Source organism: Saccopteryx leptura, chromosome 12, assembly GCF_036850995.1.
Source record: "Saccopteryx leptura isolate mSacLep1 chromosome 12, mSacLep1_pri_phased_curated, whole genome shotgun sequence".
Lineage (NCBI taxonomy): Eukaryota > Metazoa > Chordata > Mammalia > Chiroptera > Emballonuridae > Saccopteryx > Saccopteryx leptura.
Window position 1 is genome coordinate 44,558,331 of NC_089514.1, and position 21,879 is coordinate 44,580,209.

The 21,879-nt window shown below is 40.9% G+C and overlaps 1 protein-coding gene across 2 annotated transcripts in view; it reads right to left on the reverse strand.

The window, feature by feature from the left end:
• The window catches only part of FAM185A (family with sequence similarity 185 member A), a 58,514-nt gene that overhangs the window by 16,792 nt on the left and 19,843 nt on the right, over window positions 1-21,879 (reverse strand). For both annotated transcript variants that reach the window (XM_066354164.1, XM_066354163.1), the window contains exon 5: window positions 4,378-4,419. In XM_066354164.1, coding sequence (XP_066210261.1) covers window positions 4,378-4,419 — 42 coding nt within the window. The remainder of the gene's footprint in view (window positions 1-4,377; window positions 4,420-21,879) is intronic.

Genomic DNA, 21,879 nt, shown 5'->3' on the forward strand with positions numbered 1-21,879 from the left:
ACATAGAAATACCAAGTCCAGATGAGTTTTGAAGGGTTTTATTTAAGGAGAATATTTATTTAATATGCTGGCCACATATGGCTGACACGGGGCATTGCAGACCCAAATCATGTGCCCAAGTACACCTCAGGGGCTGTTTAGACACCCTTGATCACTCACAGGCTGAGGAGAGCATGACATCATGGCACAAGCTTACAACATTTGTTTAGGGGATACATAAAAACATTAAGACTTTCAAGGTAACACAATCAAAGATATTTACAATTTTTCAGGGTTTATCTTCCCTCCTTTGCCTCCAGGTATGTTGCTCTCAGGATTCCAGGAAGGGGGGAGGAACTACAATCAATGCAGGGTGGTATGTAAATTCTTTCTCCCACTGAAAGAGAAGTTTCTTAGTCAACCTTTATTTTAGTTTTGAAACTAAATGACCTATTGTCCTTGCAAGCCAGAAACTTCTATATCCTTCTCCCTCCTTTCCCCAAAGGAAGGACGGGACAGGAAAGCCTGACCTTTCCTCCTAAAATATCAATATTAATTTTGCAGCTTTTTGTTACCTTACTACACCACCTCTTATTTTGATTAATAGAGTTTTACTACAACATAGATGCATCCATCCATTTATTTCTGTATTATTAATGGCAGCTTTTGTGTTAAAATGACAGGGTTGATTAGTACAGATAGACTGTGTGACCCAGAAAGCCAAGAATATTTATTATCTGGCCCTTTATACACAAAGTCTGCTGACACTTAAAGCAAACCACTTTAAGGAAATAAGCTTTTCCTCAAAAAAAAAAAAATTGATTCTGTTTAAGACAAAGAGATTTACCAATTTACTGAAATGGGCTCTTTTTCTAAAGCCCACGTAATATACAGTTAGGTATAAAATTCTTGCTTATAGAAATGAAAAAACTTCTCACCAGGCGGTGGCGCAGTGGATAAGCATCGGATTGTGACGTGGAGAACCCATGTTCGAGACCCCGAGGTCGCCAGCTTGAGCGCAGGCTCATCTGGTTTGAGCAAAGCTCACCAGCTTGGACCGAAGGTCACTGGCTTGAGCAAGGGGTTACTCGGTCTGCTGTAGCCCCACGGTCAAGGCACATATGAGAAAGCAATCAATGAACAATGAAGGTGTAGCAATGAAAAACTGATGATTGATGCTTCTCATCTCTCTCTATTCCTGTCTGTCTCTCCCTAGCTATCCCTCTCTCTGACTCTCTTTCTGTCTCTGTAAAAAAAAAAAAAAAAAAAAGAAATGAAAAAACTAAAAACTTACTTTCTCAAGGCAATATTAATTTCTAACTGAATATCTATAAGATATTTCTTAACTCTGGGCTCAGGTAATTTTCTTTGAGTCAACAGATTTATCTAATAAAAATAAAATACCTTGCCTTAAAATTCCTCTAATACTTAATAGTGGGAAAAGGGGAAAGTTTATAGGGAAATTAACAAGAATTCATAATGTTAACCACTTATACAGTGTATGAAACCATCCTCAAAAATGTAAATTACTACACATTTCACCCTTTCTATTGCTATTCTTTCCAGTATGGATAAATAACCATTAATTTTCAATTTTAGAGGGAATGGTTTTCCATTTATTTTCCCACATTTCCATGCAAAAATAACACCAGCATTTATATTATATTCCTCAACTTCATGTCTGCCTAAAGGACTGCCAGTGAGTAGTACCCTGTACCTCTGAATTTTGAATATTCGCTTCCCCCTCCTTCTTTATTGCTACAAACTCCACCCATGGCTCAAACTTCTCCCCAGCTAGCTCAGCTTCTTGCCAGTGTACCTCTTTTCCACCCTAGAAACTTCCCTTACTATTCTCAGGTGTGTTCTCTGCTGAAATGGCTTGAAGATTCTACAGTAAATATTGATTTGCCACTGGAAAACAGGTTAAGTCTTTCTGTCATGTCTTAGTTAAAGTGATTTATAATTATCACTGAGGAAGCTTTTATCTTCTATTTATCCCCATTCAACATAAAACATCTCTAGAAAACTTCAAGAAGGATGTGCACTTTAAACCAGATAAACCAGAAATGATAGTGTTGGTCAAATAAGTTCATAAATATGATAGATATGTTTGCTCGCTTATACCTTGCATTGGGTGTGGGGGACAGGCTGTAAGCAGGCAAGATCATTATACCCTAAGGCAGTGGTTCTCAACCTGTGGGTCGCGATGTATTTTCCGATGGCTTTAGGCGACCCCTGTGTTTTGGTCGTTTGACCCCTGCCGGGGTTGCGACCCACACGTTGAGAACCGCTGCCCTAAGGCTTAGTTTTAAGACTAAGCTTTTCCCTACACCCTTGACTGTTGCATGATAGGATGTGGTGCACTCTCATGAGGAATCCCATTAAGCCTCAGATAAGTGACTTTGTATCAGAGACTTCCTTGTTTGTATATTGGATTAAAAGTTTTGATTTCTACACTATAAAAATGGGGCAGAGGAGCCCATGCTGGAGGAGAGCAGAGAAAGGCCATGTAGAGGAGAGGAGAAGCAGCCAGGATGGCGGAGTTCTGAAGGAGAAGCCAGTTTGTGCAGAGAGAAGGAGATGGGGAACAGAGGTGAATAAGGCTAGTGAGCTAGAAACCTTTGATTCTAGGAAACTCAGATAAGTCAGTGACTTTGGGAGCCTGAATAGAAAGAAAAGTGTTTTCCCACTGTGTGTATTTCTTGTCCACCGGGAGCAAGCTAGGATTAAAGCTAATGGCCCACCAGTTCATGGCTCCGTTGTTTCATTATCGTCTGTTCGAATCAAATGCGAACCTGCATGGGCCAGGCATCTGTGATGGTGGCCCTGGCTACTGGCTTTACAGATAGTAAAAAACATTGTTGGACACACTATTTCAATCAGCACAAATAAAGAAAATATGTGCCTGACCAGACGGTGGCACAGTGGATAGAGCACCAGACTGGGACGCAGAGGACCCAGGTTCAAAACCCCGAGGTCAACGGCTTGAGTGCGGGCTCATCTGGTTTGAGCAAGGCTCACCAGCTTGACTCCAAGGTTGCTGGCTTGAGCAAGGGGTCACTCACTCTGCTGTAGCCCCACACTCCACGTCAAGGCACATATGAGAAAACAATCAACAAACAACTGAAGTGCCACAATGAAGAACTGATGCTTCTCAACTCCCTTCCAGTCTGTCTGCCCCTATCTGTCCCTCTCTCTGACTCTCTCTCTTTCTGTCTCTGCCATAAAATAAATAAAAGGAAAATTGTAAAATGTCAAAAAGTATAAAACCAGGATGTCCTGGGCATTCGTATTGGCTCTAAGTCACTGCTCTCCCACAAAGCTCCCAGTTTCCTAGCCCAAACCCCCTACCCTCTAAGGAGAAAAAACAACCACCACTCAGAAAGCTCAGAGTGTACCTCGCCCAATAGGCAAGCAGAAGCTAGCTGGGACAAGGAAAGCTCTAGTTAAACTTTCTTGAAATCTGAATGTTTTCCTCCAGCAGGCACAGCATCACATGTGGTGATCAGGTCTAAAGTACTATTAACCACTATTAGTTCTGGCCTAGAATTAGAACAATAACAAGAATAAAAATGGCCCTGGCTGGGTAGCTGTTGGTTGGAGCGTTGTCTCGATATGCCAAAGTTGTGAGTTCGATCTCTGGTAAGGGCGCATGCAAGAGTCAGCCAATGAATGCATAAATAAGTGGAACAAGTCAATGCTTCTCTCTCTCCCCCCTCTCTCAAATCAATCAATAAAACAATAATAAAATCGCTTGACCAGCGGAGGCACAGTATATAGAGCATTGACTTGGAATGGTGAGGTCGCTGGTTTGAAACCCTGGGCTCACCTGGTCAAGGCACATATGATAAGTAACCAGTGAACAACTAAAGTGAAGGAACTATGAGTTGGTACTTCTTGCTCTCCCCTCCTCTCTCTGTAAACTCAATAAATAAAATATTTAAAATAATAATAATAATAATGGCTGTTATTTGTTGAATTTTTACCATGTCAGACACTGTGCTAAACAACTATACACACACACACAAAATCTTGTTTAATCCTGTAACAACCCTATATGATAGGTACTATTTCTATTTTTTTCAGATGTGAAAATTGAGGCACAGAGAAGTTAGTGCAAGTGAAGTTAGCAACATGTGTAGAAAGTGGTGAAATCAGAATTCTAACACTATTCTGATTGATGCCAAACTTATAATTATACATTTATAGAATGATGAACCAATAAATTTCCAGAAATAATTTCACATATTCATACATTGGGTCTGCCTATATTTAACTTGCATATCAGGATCCTATCAAGTCATCAGCTAAACTGTAGACTTTATCCAAACAAAATATCACAAATATGGCTATTTTTAAAAACATGCAAAATTTACCAACAAGCCTTTTAGTACATACCTACTGTGATGTTACCCATCTTGCTCTGTAATGTTATATTACCTATAAAATAGAGAAAAATAAAAGACAATTTTATATATCAGGAATAATATAGAAAGAAATTATGTTATATGGTATTCTAAAATATAGCTGGATAATCACAATGTTATTTAATAACATTTTTGGCAAATTTTCTCAGTACCACACACCAATCAAGACAGTTAGTTGTAACTCTGAAATAAAGAGCTTTTAGGCATCTATCTATACACACTTTCTTTCTCCGCCCCACCTTAAGCTTTTATACCATAACTACAAAAAATATTACCATACATTCTGGGAAACATGGAAGAAACATCATACTTCTAAGATCCATAAATGAAAAAATTACTTAAATGCACTGACTATGCATTTTCAACCCAATATCACCATATTTATCATACTACACAAAGCCAAGTTTTCCAAGATCAGATGAGATCAGGCGCGTTCAGGGTGGTATGGCTGTAGACAACAAAGCCAAGTTTTGAACCAAGTACTAGTAAAAAATCTATAATTACTATTATTTTTCAGGTCAGTATACCATGCCTATATGTTGAAGTGGGTTTTGTCCAAGAATTAAAGAGACTTGGGGCAGAAATAATGAATATATTGAAATAGGACTAACAAATTTCCATCTTTCAATGAAAACATATTTACCAGAACAAGTATGGGACATTACCACCTCCTTCTTCCGATATCAAAAATAGTAGGTTATTTCTTCATATGTGTGTTTGTATGTATAATTGTTCTAGAGCCAAACTACCCATATTTACTGCACTGAAGGTATAAGCCATACTGAAGCTTCTACTGTAACTCCAAAACTACATTAAAAAGTAAAGGGAGAGAACCAAGATGGCAGCAGAGTAGGCAGATGCACAGGCTCCCAGCTCACACCACCAAACTGGACTACAAGTTAATTTAGGAACAACCAGTGTGAAAAACCAACTTTGGATGAAAAGAACAGGTCTCAAAAACTAAGGAGCAAAAAAGAAGCCACACTGAGCCTGGTAGGGAGCTCCAAGCCACTGTGGGGAGGCTCCCCTGCTTCCAGGAGTGAAGGTAGGGTTAGGCTGAGAGGCCAGAAGGGCTCTCATTACAAGAAGAGCAGAAAATATCGCACACAGCCACTTGCCTGTGGACCTGGGAACAAGGTGTGCTAAGAGGGCTGGCTTGTCTTCCAAAATGAAAGTGGGGAGAGAGAGACAGCCAGTGACAGGCAGAGGAATGCATGGGATGACCTGAGAAGCTGACTCATCCAGTGCAGAGGCACCCATAGCTGGAGGCGGGGTAGAACCCTCAACAAAGCACAAGCATAAAGTGGTTCTGGGTGAACCACCTCCAAAAAGCTCTCCAGTTCCAATCAGAGCAACAACACAGTTCAAAACAGAAAGTGGGGAGAAGGGACAGTAACTCAGATCTCCATGGAGATTTGAGATACACCTCCCCCTACTGAAAGGAAGAAAGCACCCGCCCCTGGAGAGAAGCTGGCAGATGTGGCCTTCAGAGTCTCAGGTTACACCCACCACATTCCTGGATACAGCTTAAAATAAGTGCCCTGCTGAGATCCATAAACAAGACTACCACTGAGTTAAGAAAACAAACAAATCAGGACTTCAAAGAGGCTCTACTACGTAAGGAGATCACAAATGGAAGAAGCCTACAAGTCATAGAGAATAATGAGTAGGCAGAGAAGCATCAGTCATATGATTCAACAAGATAAATCCTCTGATAAAGTCTTGAATGAATCAGAAGTAATCAAATTACTGATGCAGAGTATAAAATAATGATTTTTAGGATGCTTAAAGATCTCAAAGCTAAAATAGATGGACTTTATGAAAACTTCAATAAAGAAAATGAAAACATCAAAAAGGACATGGAAATCATAAAGAAGAACCAGACAGAAATGACAAACACAGTATCAGAAATGAAGACTACACTGGAAGGAACTAAGAGCAGGATGGATGAAGAAGAAGATCGAATCAGTGACACAGAGGACAAGATAAGTAAAAGCATGGAAGTGGAGCAGCAAAAAGAAAAGAGAATGAAAAAATCTGAGGAAACTCTAAGACAGCTCTGTGACAACCTAGAGAAACAACATACACATCATAGGGGTTCCTGAAAAAGAGAAAGAAAAAGGACTAGAGACCTTGTTCAATGAAATCATAGCTGAAAACTTCCCTAAACTGATGCAGAAAAAGTCACACAAGTTCAAGAAGCACAGAGAATTCCATTAAAGAGAAACCAAAAAAAATCTACACCAAGAAACATCATAATTAAAATAGCAAAGCTAAGAGATAAAGAGAAAATATTAAAAGCTTCTAGAGAAAAAAAGGCTATCACCTACAAAGGAGCCCCCATAAGGATGACATCTGACTTCTCAACAGAAACACTTGAGGACAGAAGGGAATGGCAAGTCATATTCAAAGTAATGCAGAACAAGAGCCTACAACCAAGACTTCTTTATCCAGGAAAGCTATTGTTTAAAATTGAAGGAAAAATAAAAAGCTTACCAGACAAAAAAAAAAAAACAAAAAAAAAAACCCTCAAGAAATTCATTACAACCAAACCAATGCTGCAAGAAATGTGAAGAGACCAGTTGTAAACAGAACAAAGAGTGAAAAAATACAGTAAAATAAAATATAACTTTAAAAGAATAAAATGGCAAAAACAACTACATATCAATAATAACATTAAATGTAAATGGATTAAATGCTCCAATCAAAAGGCAAAAGGTAGCTGAATGGATAAGAAAACAAGACCCGTACATATGCTGTATACAGCAGACGCACCTCAAAAAGATACACATAGACTGAAAGTGAAAGAATGGAAAAAATATTTCATGCAAATGAAAATGAAAAAAAGCTGGGGCAGCAATACTTGTATCTGACAAAATAGACCTTAAAACAAAGACTATAGTAAGGGATAAAGAAGGTCACTACATAATGATAAAGGGAGCAATCCAACAGAAAAAGATAACCATTATAAATATATATGCACCTAATCTAGAAGCACCTAAGTATATAAAGCAGATTTTGATGGACATAAAGAGAGAGATCAACAGCAACACTATAATAGTAGAGGATTTCAATACCCCACTAACATCAATAGATTGATCCTCAAGAAAAAAAAATTAACAAAGAAACAGCAAAATTAAGGGATACACTGGATTTTATAGATATTTTCAGAACCTTCCAGCCTAAAGCAGCAGAATATACATTCTTTTCGAGTGCTCATGGTACATTCTCTAGGATAGACCACATGTTAGGGTATAAAACGAGTCTAAACAAATTTAAGAAGATTGAAACCATATCAAGCATATTCTCGAACCACAATAGCATGAAACTAGAAATCAACTACAATAGGAAAACTGAAAAACATTCGAACACTTGGAAACAAAACAGCATGTTATTAAATAACAAATGGGTCAACAATGAGATCAAGGAAGAAATAAAAAATTTCCTTGAAACAAATGAAAATGAGCATACAACAACTCAACCTGTGGGACACAGCAAAAGCAGTCCTGAGAGGGAAGTTCATAGCATTACAGACAAACCTTAAGAAGCTTAAAAAAGCTCAGAAAAACAACTTAATCCTGCAACTAAAAGAACTAGAAAAAGAACATCAAATAAAGCCTAGAGGAAGTAGAAGGAAGGAAATAATAAAGATCAGAGCAGAAATAAATGACATAGAGACTAAAAAAACAATACAGAGGATCAATGAAACCAAGAGCTGGTTCTTTGAAAAATTAAACAAGACTGATGAACCCAGCCCTGGCCGGTTGGCTCAGTGGTAGAGCGTCGGCCTGGCGAGCAGGAGTCCCGGGTTCGATTCCCGGCCAGGGCACACAGGAGAAGCGCCTATCTGCTTCTCCACCCCTCCCCCTCTCCTTCTTCTCTGTCTCTCTCTTCCCCTCCCGCAGCCAAGGCTCCACTGGAGCAGAGTTTGCCCGGGCGCTGAGGATGGCTCTGTGGCCTCTGTCTCAGGCGCTAGAATGGCTCTGATTGCGGCAGAGCGACAAACCAGATGGGCAGAGCATCGCCCCCTGGTGGGCATGCCAGGTGGATCCCGGTCGGGCGCATGCAGGAGTCTGTCTGACTGCCTCCCTGTTTCCAGCTTTGGAAAAATACAAAAAAAAAAAAAAAAGATTGATGAACCCTTAGCCAGACTCACCAAGAAAAAAAGAGAGAGGACTCATATAAATAAAATTAGAAATGAGGGTGGAGAGGTAACAATGGACACAGCAGAAATACAAAGGATTGTAAGAAAATACTATGAAGAACTGTATGCCAAAAATTAGAAAACCTAGGTGAAATGGACAAATTCCTTTAATAATGTAATCTTTCAATAATAAATCTGGAAGAATCAGAAAACCTAAATAGACCAATTACAACAAATGAGATCAAAACAGTTATCAAAAAACTCCCAACAAACAAAAGCCCTGGGCCAAGATGGCTTCACAGGCAAATTCTACCAAACAATCAAAGAAGAACTAACTCTTATCCTTCTCAAGCTATTTCAAAGAATTCAAGAGGAGGGAAAACTTCCAAGCTCCTTTTATGAGGCGAGCATAATTCTGATTCCAAAACCAGTCAAAGACAACACAAAGAAAGAAAACTATAGGCCGATATCCCTGATGAATTTAGATGCTAAAATTCTCAACAAAATATTAGCAAACTGGATCCAGCAATACATGAAAAAAATAATACACCATGATCAAGTGGGATTTATTTTGGGGAAGTAAGGCTGGTACAATATTCACAAATCAATCAATGTGATTCATCACATAAACAAAAGAAAGGACAAAAACCACATTATAATGTCAATAGATGCAGAAAAAGCATTCAATAATATCCAGCACCCATTTATGATCAAAACTCTCAGCAAAGTGGGAATATACTGAACATACCTCAACATGATAAAGGCCATCTATGACAGGCCCACAGCCAACATCATACTCAATGGGCAAAAGTTAAAAGCAGTCCCAGTAAGATCAGGAACAAGGCAGGGGTACCCCCTTTCACCACTCTTTTTTTTTTTTTTCTGAAGCTGGAAACGGGGAGAGACAGTCAGACAGACTCCCGCATGCGCCCGACCGGGATCCACCCGGCACGCCCACCAGGGGGCGACGCTCTGCCCACCAGGGGGCGATGTTCTGCCCCTCCGGGGCGTCGCTCTGTTGCGACCAGAGCCACTCTAGCGCCTGGGGCAGAGGCCAAGGAGCCATCCCCAGGGCCCGGGCCATCATTGCTCCAATGGAGCCTCGCTGCGGGAGGGGAAGAGAGAGACAGAGAGGAAGGAGAGGGGGAGGGGTGGAGAAGCAGATGGGCGCTTCTCCTGTGTGCCCTGGCCGGGAATCGAACCCGGGACTTCCGCACGCCAGGCCGACGCTCTACCACTGAGCCAACCGGCCAGGGTCCCTTTCACCACTCTTATTCAATATAGTTCTGGAAGTCCTAGCCACAGCAATTAGACAAAAAGAAGAAATAAAAGGCGTCCAAATTGGAAAAGAAGTAAAACTAGCATTATTTGCTGATGATATGATACTGTACCTAGAAAATCCTAAGGTAGCAGTCAAAAAACTACTGGGCTTGATAAATGAATTCAGCAAGGCGGCAGGATATAAAATTAATACTCAGAAATCAGAGGCATGTTTATACACCAACAATGATGTGTCTGAAAGGGAAATTAAGATAACAATCCCCTTCACTATTACTACAAAAAAATAAAATACTTAGCAGTAAATTTAACCAAGGAGGTTAAAGACCTGTAGTTGAAAAATTATAAAACATTGATAAAAGAAATCAAGGAAGATACAAACAAGTGGAAGCATATACCGTGTTCATGGCTAGGAAGAATAAACATCATTAAAATATCCATATAGCCCTGGCCGGTTGGTTAAGCGGTAGAGCGTCGACCTAGCGTGTGGAGGACCCGGGTTCGATTCCCGGCCAGGGCACACAGGAGAAGCGCCCATTTGCTTCTCCACCCCTCCGCCGCGCTTTCCCTCTCTGTCTCTCTCTTCCCCTCCCGTAGCCAAGGCTCCATTGGAGCAAAGATGGCCCGGGCGCTGGGGATGGCTCTGTGGCCTCTGCCTCAGGCGCTAGAGTGGCTCTGGTCGCAACATGGCAACACCCAGGATGGGCAGAACATCGCCCCCTGGTGGGCAGAGCATCGCCCCTGGTGGGCGTGCCGGGTGGATCCCGGTCGGGCGCATGCGGGAGTCTGACTGTCTCTCCCCGTTTCCAGCTTCAGAAAAATGAAAAAAAAAAAAAAATATCCATATAACCCAAAGCAATTAATAAATTCAATGCAATTCCTATTAAAATACAAAGGACATACTTCAAAGATATGGAACAAATATTCCAAAAATTCATATGGAACCAAAAAAGAACACGAATAGCCTCAGCAATCTTGAAAAAGAAGAATAAAGTGGGTGGTATCACACTTCCGGACATCAAGTTATACTACAAAGCCACTGTACTCAAAACAGCTTTATTCTCTTATACTAATCTTCAATGAATGAAGCAAAACTTGACGATTTTTTTCATAAAAATATGGTCTTTCTTAAAGAGTATATCATTAGTGCTCATGAGGAAAGTAAAGCAATCTCAAGAAAATAAGGGTTCTTAGAACCATAAAATAGAAGCTTTAAATTCTTAAAGGCCTAGCTGCCCTGGCCGGTTGGTTCAGCAGTAGAGCATCAGCCTGGCATGTGGAAGTCCCAGGTTCAATTCCTGGTCAGGGCACACAGGAGGAGCGCCCATCTGCTTCTCCACCCTTCCCTTTCTCCTTTCTCTTTATCTCTCTCTTCCCCTCCCACAACCATAGCTCCATGGGAGCAAAGTTGCCCAGGTGCTGAGGACAGCTCCATGGCCTCTGCCTCAGGTGCTAGAATGGCTGCGGTTGCAATGGAACAACACCCCAGATGGGCAGAGCATCGCCCCTGGTGGGCATGCCAGCTGGATCCTGGTCGGGCGTATGCCGGAGTCCAACTGCCTCCCTGCTTCTAACTTTGGAAAAATACAAAAAAAAAAAAAAAAAGAATAAGTACTAGTTCATATTATAGTGAGACCTAGTATAAAGTCAGACTATAGCTTTTTTGAATGTTAGAGTTCAGTACAGTAAAACCATAATAGAACAAGAAAACGATGGAAATAAGAAATATTTGTAAATATAAAAAGTATTTCAAAATATTTTGTCAGTGCTAAAAGATTTTAAAGCAACAAAAAATATTTTTCAACTTATATCAAAATTTTTAGAAAATCTCTACCCTAAATAGTAACATTCCAAAATCATTAGAATATACAAAATGGGCCTCTTACCTCAAATACTTTGTGGAATAAGGTAAGAGTATTTTAAAGTACACAAATCAACCAAATGGGCATTACTAGCACATTTTCTGTATTGTTTTCACTTACTCCCCAATCTCTGAAAACAATAAATAAATCAACTATCTGAGAGGAGTAGATCTTTGTAAGAGCCTTCTTTCCAATAAGCATATGCCACATGGTCTGTAATAACTATGCGTGCTTATGCTACTCTCAAGTTACACAATTTTTTCACAAATCCCTGTGTTTAAGAAAAATGTAGTTTTTCTTACCTAGCAATTCTTCATTCTAGCATGGTCAGAGGGAAAAATAAGCTATCAATTTAAAAATAAATATTAGTTTATTTTTCTTCACTAAAAGAAATGTGGCAACTGTTAAAACAGTACATATTCTTACAGAAACCAAGCAGAACAATCAAATATCCTTAAAAGTTAAAATCCTTTTTTGTGTTTTATTTTTTGGAGGGTGGAGAAGCAGAAAGGGAGGCACTTGCTATTTGCAAACCACAGTGCTAAATGCTAAGAATATATAGATGAATAAAACATGATCTTTGCTACTGAAGTGTGTGTAATTAGGCAAGAATCTATGGGTCAATGGACAGCCAGAGATTAGAGGATGCTTTAGCTGAGTACTAGAAGATTACTAAAAGCCAATGGGATGAAGAAGGCTGGGGAAAGAACTTTAGAAGACTAGAAACAGAATAATCAGCATGATCAAAGGCTCTGATCAAGGACTCAGAAGTATAAAACAAGTAAGAAGGTATACAGGAAAAGTAAGAGACTGCAATTCTGGAAGACACAGCATAGGGTCAGAAGAGGTAAATGGTAAGTTAGCCAGGTCACTGAGGAAAGGTCTAAGAGAATACCATGTTCAATGTGCATTTATAATAAACAACCATTGCTATAGTGAAGAGGATAAATTTGAAGAAGGCAAGTCTGGAAACAAAGTTATTGCTAGAGTTAAGGCAAGAGATGACAAGAATCTGAAGTTGAACAGAAGTTAGAAAGGAAAAAGATGGGACAGACTGAACAAATATTAAGATGCTAAAACCTACCTATAGTTGGTAACTGATTAGATGTGGAACAAAAGGGAAAGAGGAATTTAGTACAGGTACCTCGTTTTATTGTGCTTCACAGGTGTGGCTTTCTTCTCCCCAAAACCGAAGGCAAGACCCGCCACCAACAAGAGGATTATAGCCTGACCAGGAGGTGGCGCAGTGGATAGAGCATCAGACTGGGATGCGGAGGACCCAGGTTTGAGACCCTGAGGTTGCCAGCTTGAGCAAGGGCTCATCTGGCTTGAGCAAAGCTCACCAGCTTGGACCCAAGGTCGCTGGCTTGAGCAACGGGTTACTCAGTCTGCTGTAGCCCCACGGTCAAGGCACATATAAGAAAGCAATCAATGAACTAAGGTGTTGCAACAAAACCTAATAGTTGATGCTTCTCATCCCTCTCCATTCCTGTCTGTTCGTCCCTATCTATCCCTCTCTCTCTGACTCTCACTATCTCTGTAAAAAAAAAAAAAAAAAAAAAAAAATTATAACTTCCTTTATTGAGATATTCACTTTATTATAGTGATCTGGAACTAAATCTACACTATCTCCAAGGTATGCCAATATTATTTTTAGCTTGTCAGTTTAAGGAGTCAGATACGTGGCATTTCAGAAACAGCAAATGGAAATAAAAATGGAGGGACACAGCCTGACCGGGCGGTGGTGCAGTGGATAGAGCTTCGGACTAGGATGCGGTTGACCCAGGTTTGAAACCTCGAGGTCGCCAGGTTGAGTGCAGACTCATCTGGCTTGAGCAAAGCTCACTAGCTTGAGCCCAACGTTGCTGGCTTGAACAAGGGGTCACTCGGTCTGCTGTGCCCCCAGGTCAAGGCACCTATGAGAAAGCAATCAATGAACTAAGGTGCCACAATGAAAAATTGATGCTTCTCTGTTCCTGTCTGTCCCTATCTGTTCCTCTCTCTGTCACACACACACAAAAAATTTTTTTTAATTTTGAAAATAAAATGGAAGGACACAATATGGATGGGGTTGGGAGAGGTGGAAAAGTCGGAAGAATGAGTTAGAAATGTTGAGTTTGATATGCCTGTAAAGATCTAAATGGCTATGTCTCCAGCAAGCTGATGGATGTGTAAGTTGGAAGTCAAGACTAGAAATATAGATCTGAGTCATTAGAATACAAGGGTAGTTAAGACACAAAGTATATTAGATGCCCAAGGTAAAGAAAGTAGAGAAAGAATGGAACAAGGATGAAATCTTGGAGATTACCAAGGGGGTGGAAAAATCAGGAACTCATAGAACAAGGGTCAGGAACCTATGGCTTGTGAGCCAGATGTGGCTCTTTTGATGGCTGCATCTGGCATGCACACAAATCTTTAACAAAAAAAATGTTAAAAATAGAAAACATTCTCATGTATTACAATCCATTCATTTCCTACCGCTCATGTTCATGGTTGCGGGTGGCTGAAGCCAATCACAGCTGTCCTCCGGGACAACATCAAATTTTTATTTGATAATGCGTAATGTACACGGGTCGTTGTATGGCTCTCATGGAATTACATTTTAAAATTTGTGGCATTTATGGCTCTCTCACCCACAAAGGTTCCCGAACCCTGTCATAGAAGTTTGAAAAGAGCAATTACAAATACAAGATTTGACAAAAACTACCAGTGACTTCTATATATGTGCGCTTTTCTCCTTCTTTAGAACAGTACTAAACTCTGTATTTCCACCTCTTATAGTCAAATAAACTCAAAAATATCCTGGCTAAAAGTATATGACAGGAGAAATGTATGCACTGGTAGGACTGGTTTCTGAAACTTCTCACATGATACCCTCTGATCGTACTTCTTTTCAAGGAAAATTGGAGGTCATACTCTGAAGGTGGCAGCATCACCTTTATGGCAGGAGCCATAACTGCAAGGAGCTGAACCAAACCCAATGTTGTGTGGAATAGCAACATTTTGTATCACATGTCTAAATCCTGAAGAAAAAAATCTATGCTGTCTATACTACAAAGGAAGTCGTAATTCCTTTCTAGTATTTCACATAAAAACGCTGTAAGTCCAGATTCAATATTAACATAACATTATCATAGGTCAAAATGACAAACCAAAGTTTCACAATAAACTTAAATACTAAAATTTGAACAAAGCAGTTTCATAAACTTCATAAAAAATTGTTTAATCCTATAAAAGCTTCTTTCTTTTAAAAGTTTATATTATTCTTTCTAAATTTACAAGGCAGATTTAGAAATTAACCAGTGACTACTTGTCCTTCTTTAGGCAAAATAGGACATTTCTTTATGAAATTCTCAGTGCTGTGAAAGTTAACTGAATTTGTATCATTAACGTAACTTTTCTGTGAAAGTTTCTAAAATCCAAGGTGATTATTTAAGGAAGAGCTTACGCATGTACATATTGTTAAATCTTTGGGGAACAAAGGACTTTTGAAGTACTAAGAAAATGAGGGAACTAATACTCAGCAATTTATTTATCAATGTATGTTCCCAAAAAACTAAAATGAGACTCTAAGTTATATAGGGAATCTGTTTAAAATGAAATTTTATTCATCAATTACATATTCCAAACAATAAGTTAAATATAAAACCTAAAATAAAACTGTCATGAGTACTCCTACATATTAAACTTAATCAATATGTTTAAATTATGTTATAAGTAAAACCAATCCCAATAAAACATTTCAAGCTTTACTTTCTCAGGAAACTAGATAGATAGATAGATAGATAGATAGATAGATAGATAGATAATATTTAAAATATATTTGGTACAATATATGCAAATACATATATATTATATATATGTATAAAATTCTTTAAAATCATAAATACTCAAATAGCAGAATATAATAAAATGTATTTAACACAATCTAATTTTTGATAACTTAAAGACTATCCAAGAACCTATTTGTTGACTCAATGAATAAACTAGTTCCTTTTGTATTAGAAGGCATATATACTTAACAATTTTGATTCTACCAACTTTACAAATAGTAAATATTACTTGCCAGTTAGCTTATTCATTGCCCAGTACTTACTACTAGAAAATACAGGGTGAAACAAAAGTAGTTTTACACTTGTTCATGTGCAAACTAGTACAATTGATAAATAATAATACAAGAATAAACTGTTTTTCTTATACTCACAACTGTAAACCTACTATTGCCTGATTCTGTATATGAATCAATCAATACACCTATAGTGGGTACCATGATTCATCATCCAGAACCCCCTTTAAAACGGAAGGGCTTATTTTCCTAGCTGTTCAGATTGTTGCTGGTAGACACCCCTAATCTGTCAGCTTTCTTAGGGGCTCAAATAGGCACAGCCATTTTGACCCAAACTCATACTCCTTCCTGAGGCAGCTTGCATCTAATTGAGGCAATACAGTAAGAAGCTAGGAAAATTCCTGGACAAGTGGAATGTGGAAACTGAGACTAATTAAACAAAGGCAAACAATTTGACCAGTTTACAGACAGCTAGTGAATCACACGATCTTTTCTTCCCTAACTAAGGACACTTGAGAACAAATGGTTTACACTTTTCCTCCTCAACCAGAGAATAAATAGCTTAAATCACTCTGGTCATAAAGATAGAGAACAGAGATCCAATTAATGCCATTTGTGCCAGCCAAACCCAAGGACAGATGAAGTCAGGGGAACATATAACAAAACCCAATTAGAGGCAGACAGACCCAAGATAAAAGTAAAGCAGCGAAGCTGACCAGAAAATAATTCCAAACTCCTATATATGCTCATTTTGATGCATCAGCATAGTTTAAAAAACGTACCTGAAAAGCTGATGAATATTCTGTTGAAACCATCCTTTAAGATTCTTGTGCAGAACAAAACCCCTCAAAACAAAGGATCCCAGTGCGGGCTCTCTCTGGAGCACACCCATGCCTCTCTAGGCATGAACCTTTGACTTTCTTTCTCCCAAAGGTCCCAGCAAGACTGCAACCAGGGGAGCAGTGGGCAGCAGCAGCTCTTCCTGGGCTTATCCCCGGAACCTGTCTCGAGGCCCCTTTCTCTTTCCAGTGAGCTGACAGCAGCCCCACCTCAGCTCACTTCTTTCCTGTTTCTAGGGAGCCAAAGCAGGGCCCCGCCTATACTCTTTCCTGTTGCTTCTTCTATTCTAAGCCCTTTCTTTGTTAGCTCTTCCCATCTTTAATGAATGTACTCCCCAAATCACAACTCGTATTGTGAAATTTTTCTTGCACAAAGTCAAGGACCCACACACTACAAGCTGGCCTAAGGCAGGCCTGCTCTGAGCCTAGTCCTTGTCCAATAATATAATGATTGGGGATATAAAGGTTCAGCTACCTTTACCCCAACTTGAGACAATCATAACGACCACCTCAGCTTCAGAGCTCCCTCTGGGGTTGCTGAGGTGGTATCACAGTCCAACTTCTCTGGAAATTGGGCTTCCTTCCTTTGCATGGCACTGGTCCCAAAAGGCCTCCTAGTAAATTTGCTGCACTCTAATGTCCATCTGAGAGTCTGCTCTCCTGAGACAACAGTCCAAAAGAGATCTAGGTCTGACTCAGATTTAAACGACCCAAGGAAAGGTATTTGACCATATGAAAAGTCAGTACATATAAAAGGTTTTACAAAGGCTAAGGAACTTTAAACTTTTATCCCTACAATTTGTTTCCATTTAGCTACTTTAAGCAATCAACATCCCTAGAGTATTTTGAAGACTACCTCAGAAAAGTGCATCTGTTTTACTATCATGTAAGCTATTAATGACAAACTGTACCAAATCTAATTCTTGTCTAAAAGAAAAACAATTAAACATTAATGAACTTAGTGGAAACATGGTATAAAGCAGGGGTCTCAAACTCGTGCGCCAAACAATTTTGTGCAGCCCGCAGACTAATCCACGAAGTTCAAAATATTTTGGATAAAATTAAGTAAGCCTAGGGGCCTACTTGTATTTTTCATTTCTCTAGCATCCTAGCTAGATATTAGCTTAGTTAACAGCATTTATGATGCGAACTACAGTTTCTGGTCGTTTTGTGACACTGAAAAGTGTTGCGTAACAGTTGCCTTTTGTAGACCTAGTGCGGCCCGCCGAACGGCTGTGATCTTGCACTGCGGCCCACATGCTGAGTTGAGTTTGAGACCCCTGGTATAAAGCACTGAGCAGAGCTGTTGTTATTGTGGGTGTTAAATGACCTGATAAGGTATTGCTTTACCAGTAAAAGCTACTTAATATATTAACTATAATATTTTTAATTGCAATTAACAGAAATGCAATGCTTATAAAGTTATTGTTAAAATATGAAGAGTTAAAAATTATCAAAACTATTCAAGGCACAGTAGAGGAAAAAATAAATAAATAAACAAGTAACAAAACTATTCACTTTAGGGCCCTGGCCGGTTGGCTCAGCGGTAGAGCGTCGGCCTAGCATGCGGAGGACCCGGGTTCGATTCCCGGCCAGGGCACATAGGAGAAGCGCCCATTTGCTTCTCCACCCCTCCGCCACGCTTTCCTCTCTGTCTCTCTCTTCCCCTCCCGCAGCCAAGGCTCCATTGGAGCAAAGATGGCCCGGGCGCTGGGCATGGCTCTGTGGCCTCTGCCTCAGGCGCTAGAGTGGCTCTGGTCGCAATATGGCGACGCCCAGGATGGGCAGAGCATCGCCCCCTGGGGGGCAGAGCACCGCCCCTGGTGGGCGTGCCGGGTGGATCCCGGTCGGGCGCATGCGGGAGTCTGTCTGTCACTCCCTGTTTCCAGCTTCAGAAAAATGAAAAAGAAAAAAAAAAAAAAACTATTCACTTTATCTGGATACAGCTCCACTGGACTCAAGCTACTTTGGGCTCTAATATAACATTACAAGAATGGTTGATAACGTTTAACTATTAAATTAAGGTTCAGGAACCATTTCAAGAATAGAAATACTAATTTCCTAACATTTTTTTAACTGTAAAACTAATTGCCAATCTGCTACACTACTTGGCTAGCACTAGCCACGCTTTCCAGTATCACCTAATAATTCACGCTCCTGACCAAAATCTGGAAGTTTTGCCAAAGTGTATAGATCCCAACAGTCAGCTTTCTTATAGGAGTTGACCAAGTGGAAAAAGTTTCAGACTATACTCCCTGGAAAATGGTCCAAAAGGCATTTAAGCAGATGTGTATACACTGTACTTCTTGCCAGGATAAGTGAATTAATTCTATCTGTGTATATTTCAGAAAACATACCTAGACTTGAAATATCTGCTACCTGAAAATTTAAGAAGCATGCTGAGTGACACTGAATAATCACAGGCCCTTTGTCATATTTCTTCACAATTATGTTCTTCTCTTTTCTTTCAATGAAATGAATTAACTAATATTACTTTTCTGTAGAAACATGTTTTGAAAGTCACAAGATGATATTTAATCAAAGAAAACTGACAATAGCAGGGTACTGAAAGGGCCTGCTGCCAGTACTAATACACATAAAATACCTTCATCAGAGAGGCAGCAAGATAATAATGGAGAAGGCGGATGTACCAACTTCCACCTCCCAGAACCAAAGTGGATTACAACTTAATTTTAAGAACCATCATCTGGAAAAACCAACTTTGGACGAACCTAAGAGGACTCTTTAACCAAGGAACACTGAAGAAGCCACACTGAGACTGGTAGGAAAAGCGGAAACACAGAGAGGGCTGCCCAAATCCCGGAGTGAACGGCAGCTGGGAGAGACTCGTGTGGCGGGAAGTGAGTTTAGCAGAGAAGGGAGGGTCCTGGGCCCCAAAAACAAAACCCCAGCCTGTAGTCCCAGAGCCTAGAAGAGGCATACAGACAGCATTTAGCTGTGAAACAAGCCAGGATACTGTTTGCGAGAAAGAGACAGATTTCTCAGACCCAGGATTCTTCTTAAAGGGACCGCGTAGAAAACCTCTCTCACAACCATTCACCTGGGGCTCTGGGGGACGGGGAGAGAAGAGAGGACTGGAGTAGCAGGAAGAGAGTGTAATCTAGGAGGCACAGGGAGAAACACTCTGAGGGACAGCCACCCTAACCCCTGGGCTGAGTCACCCCCTAAATCGAAAGTGAGTATTTCCCCTGAAACCAGCAATATCAGCAAAGGGAAGCAGGTTACCAGCCAAACAGAAGCTCTCCTGCTACAGTAGAGCAGAGTCACTTAGAAGCAGGGAGCCCGTCAGGGATCCAGTATTGAGTGCTAAGGTCTGAGCTGCGTTGCCACCCTCACACTGCTGAGTGCTTGCAGGAGGGCCAGTGGTGGTGGGACACAGAAGCACGGCCCCTGTAGGCGGGGAAGAAAGCCAGGGGCTGGCCACGCCTGCGGACCTGGTACAGGTGTAGTCCCACCCGGCGGGGGCTAGGCTGAGGGCAGCTGTGGAGGCAGAAGGGGTGCACAAAAGCAGTCAGACAAGCAGCTGAGGGCCCGGCGAGTGAGAACAGTCCGCCTGCAACCCAGCCGCAGGGGCAGGGCGAAAGCCGGGAAACTGGCCGAGGCCTGCAGCTGAGCACAGTGTGCAACCCTACCCACAGGACCTAGGCTTGCAGCCCTGGCACATCAGCGCAGTCCCACCTGCGGGGGTGGGGCAAAGGCTGAGGCCATCTAAGGCTTTTAGCCCAGATGCAGGAGTGCAGTCCAGCCCATGGGGGCAGGACAGAGGCAGGGGGCCGGCCAGGGCTTGAAGCCCAAAAACGTGAACGCAGTCACACACGTGGGACAGGGCGGAAGCCGGCCGCCAGGGCTTGCAACCCGGGCACGTGAACACAGTCCCGCCCGCGGAGGCGAGGCAGAAACCACAGCAACTGTCGCAGCGGGCCGACACAGGCAACACCCATGCATGAATGCCCAAGGCGGCATCAGAGGTGGTGGCGGGCCTGCATACAGACCACACCTAGGGAACACAGAGGAAACACCCACCGGACTCCTGTGGCCACATCCTTCTTATACACAGACAAAAGGGAAAGGCAGAGAAATGTACCCTAAATGAATCAAGAGAAATCGCCAGAAAAAGATTTGAATGAGTAGAAAATACGCAAATCACCAGATGCAGAGTTTAAAATAATGATTGTTAAGATACTCAAAAATATTAGAGCAACAATGGATGGACATAATGAGCACCTAAATAAAGAGATAGCAAGTATAAAAAAGGACATTGCAATAATAAAAAAGAATCAGTCAGAACTGACAAATACAATATCAGAAATGAAGACCATGCTGGAAGGAATTAAAAAAGGATGGATTAAGCTGAGAATCAAGTCAGCGAGTCAGAGGACAAGATAAATAGAAGCATAGAAGCAGAGCAGCAAAAAGAAAAGAGGCTCAAAAAGTCTGAGGAAACTCTAAGAGAGCTCTGTGACAACATGAAGAGAAACAATATCCACATCAAAGGGGTTCCTGAAGAAGAGAAAGAACAAGGGAGAGAATCTGTTTGAAAAATCATAGCTGAAAACTTCCCTAAATTGATGCAGGAAAAAGTAACACAAGTTCAAGAAGCACAGAGAATCTCATTAAAGAAAAACTCAAAGAAACCTACACCAAGACACATCATAATTAAAATACCAAAGCTAAGAGATAAAGAAAGAATTCTAAAAGCTGCAAGAGAAAAGCAGTCAATCACCTACAGAGAAGCCCCCATAAGGATGACATCCAACTTCTCAAAAGAAACACTTGAGGCCAGAAGGGAATGGAAAGAAATATTCAAAGTAATGCAGAACAAGAGCCTACAACCAAGATTTCTCTATCCAGCAAGACTATCATTTAAAATTGAAGGAAAGCCTGACCAGGAGGTGGCGCAGTGGATAGAGCGTCGGACTGGGATGCGGAAGGACCCAGGTTCGAGACCCCGAGGTGGCCAGCTTGAGTGCAGACTCATCTGGTTTGAGCAAAGTTCACCAGCTTGGACCCAGGGTCGCTGGCTCAAGCAAGGGGTTACTCAGTCTGCTGAAGGCCTGCGGTCAAGGCACATATGAGAAAGCAATCAATGAACAACTAAGGTGTTGCAACGCACAATGAAAAACTAATGATTGATGCTTCTCATCTCTCTCCATTCCTGTCTGTCTGTCCCTGTCTATCCCTCTCTCTGACTCACTCTCTGTCTCTGTAAAAAATAAAATAAATAAAATTGAAGGAGAAATAAAAAGCTTCCCAGACCAAAAAA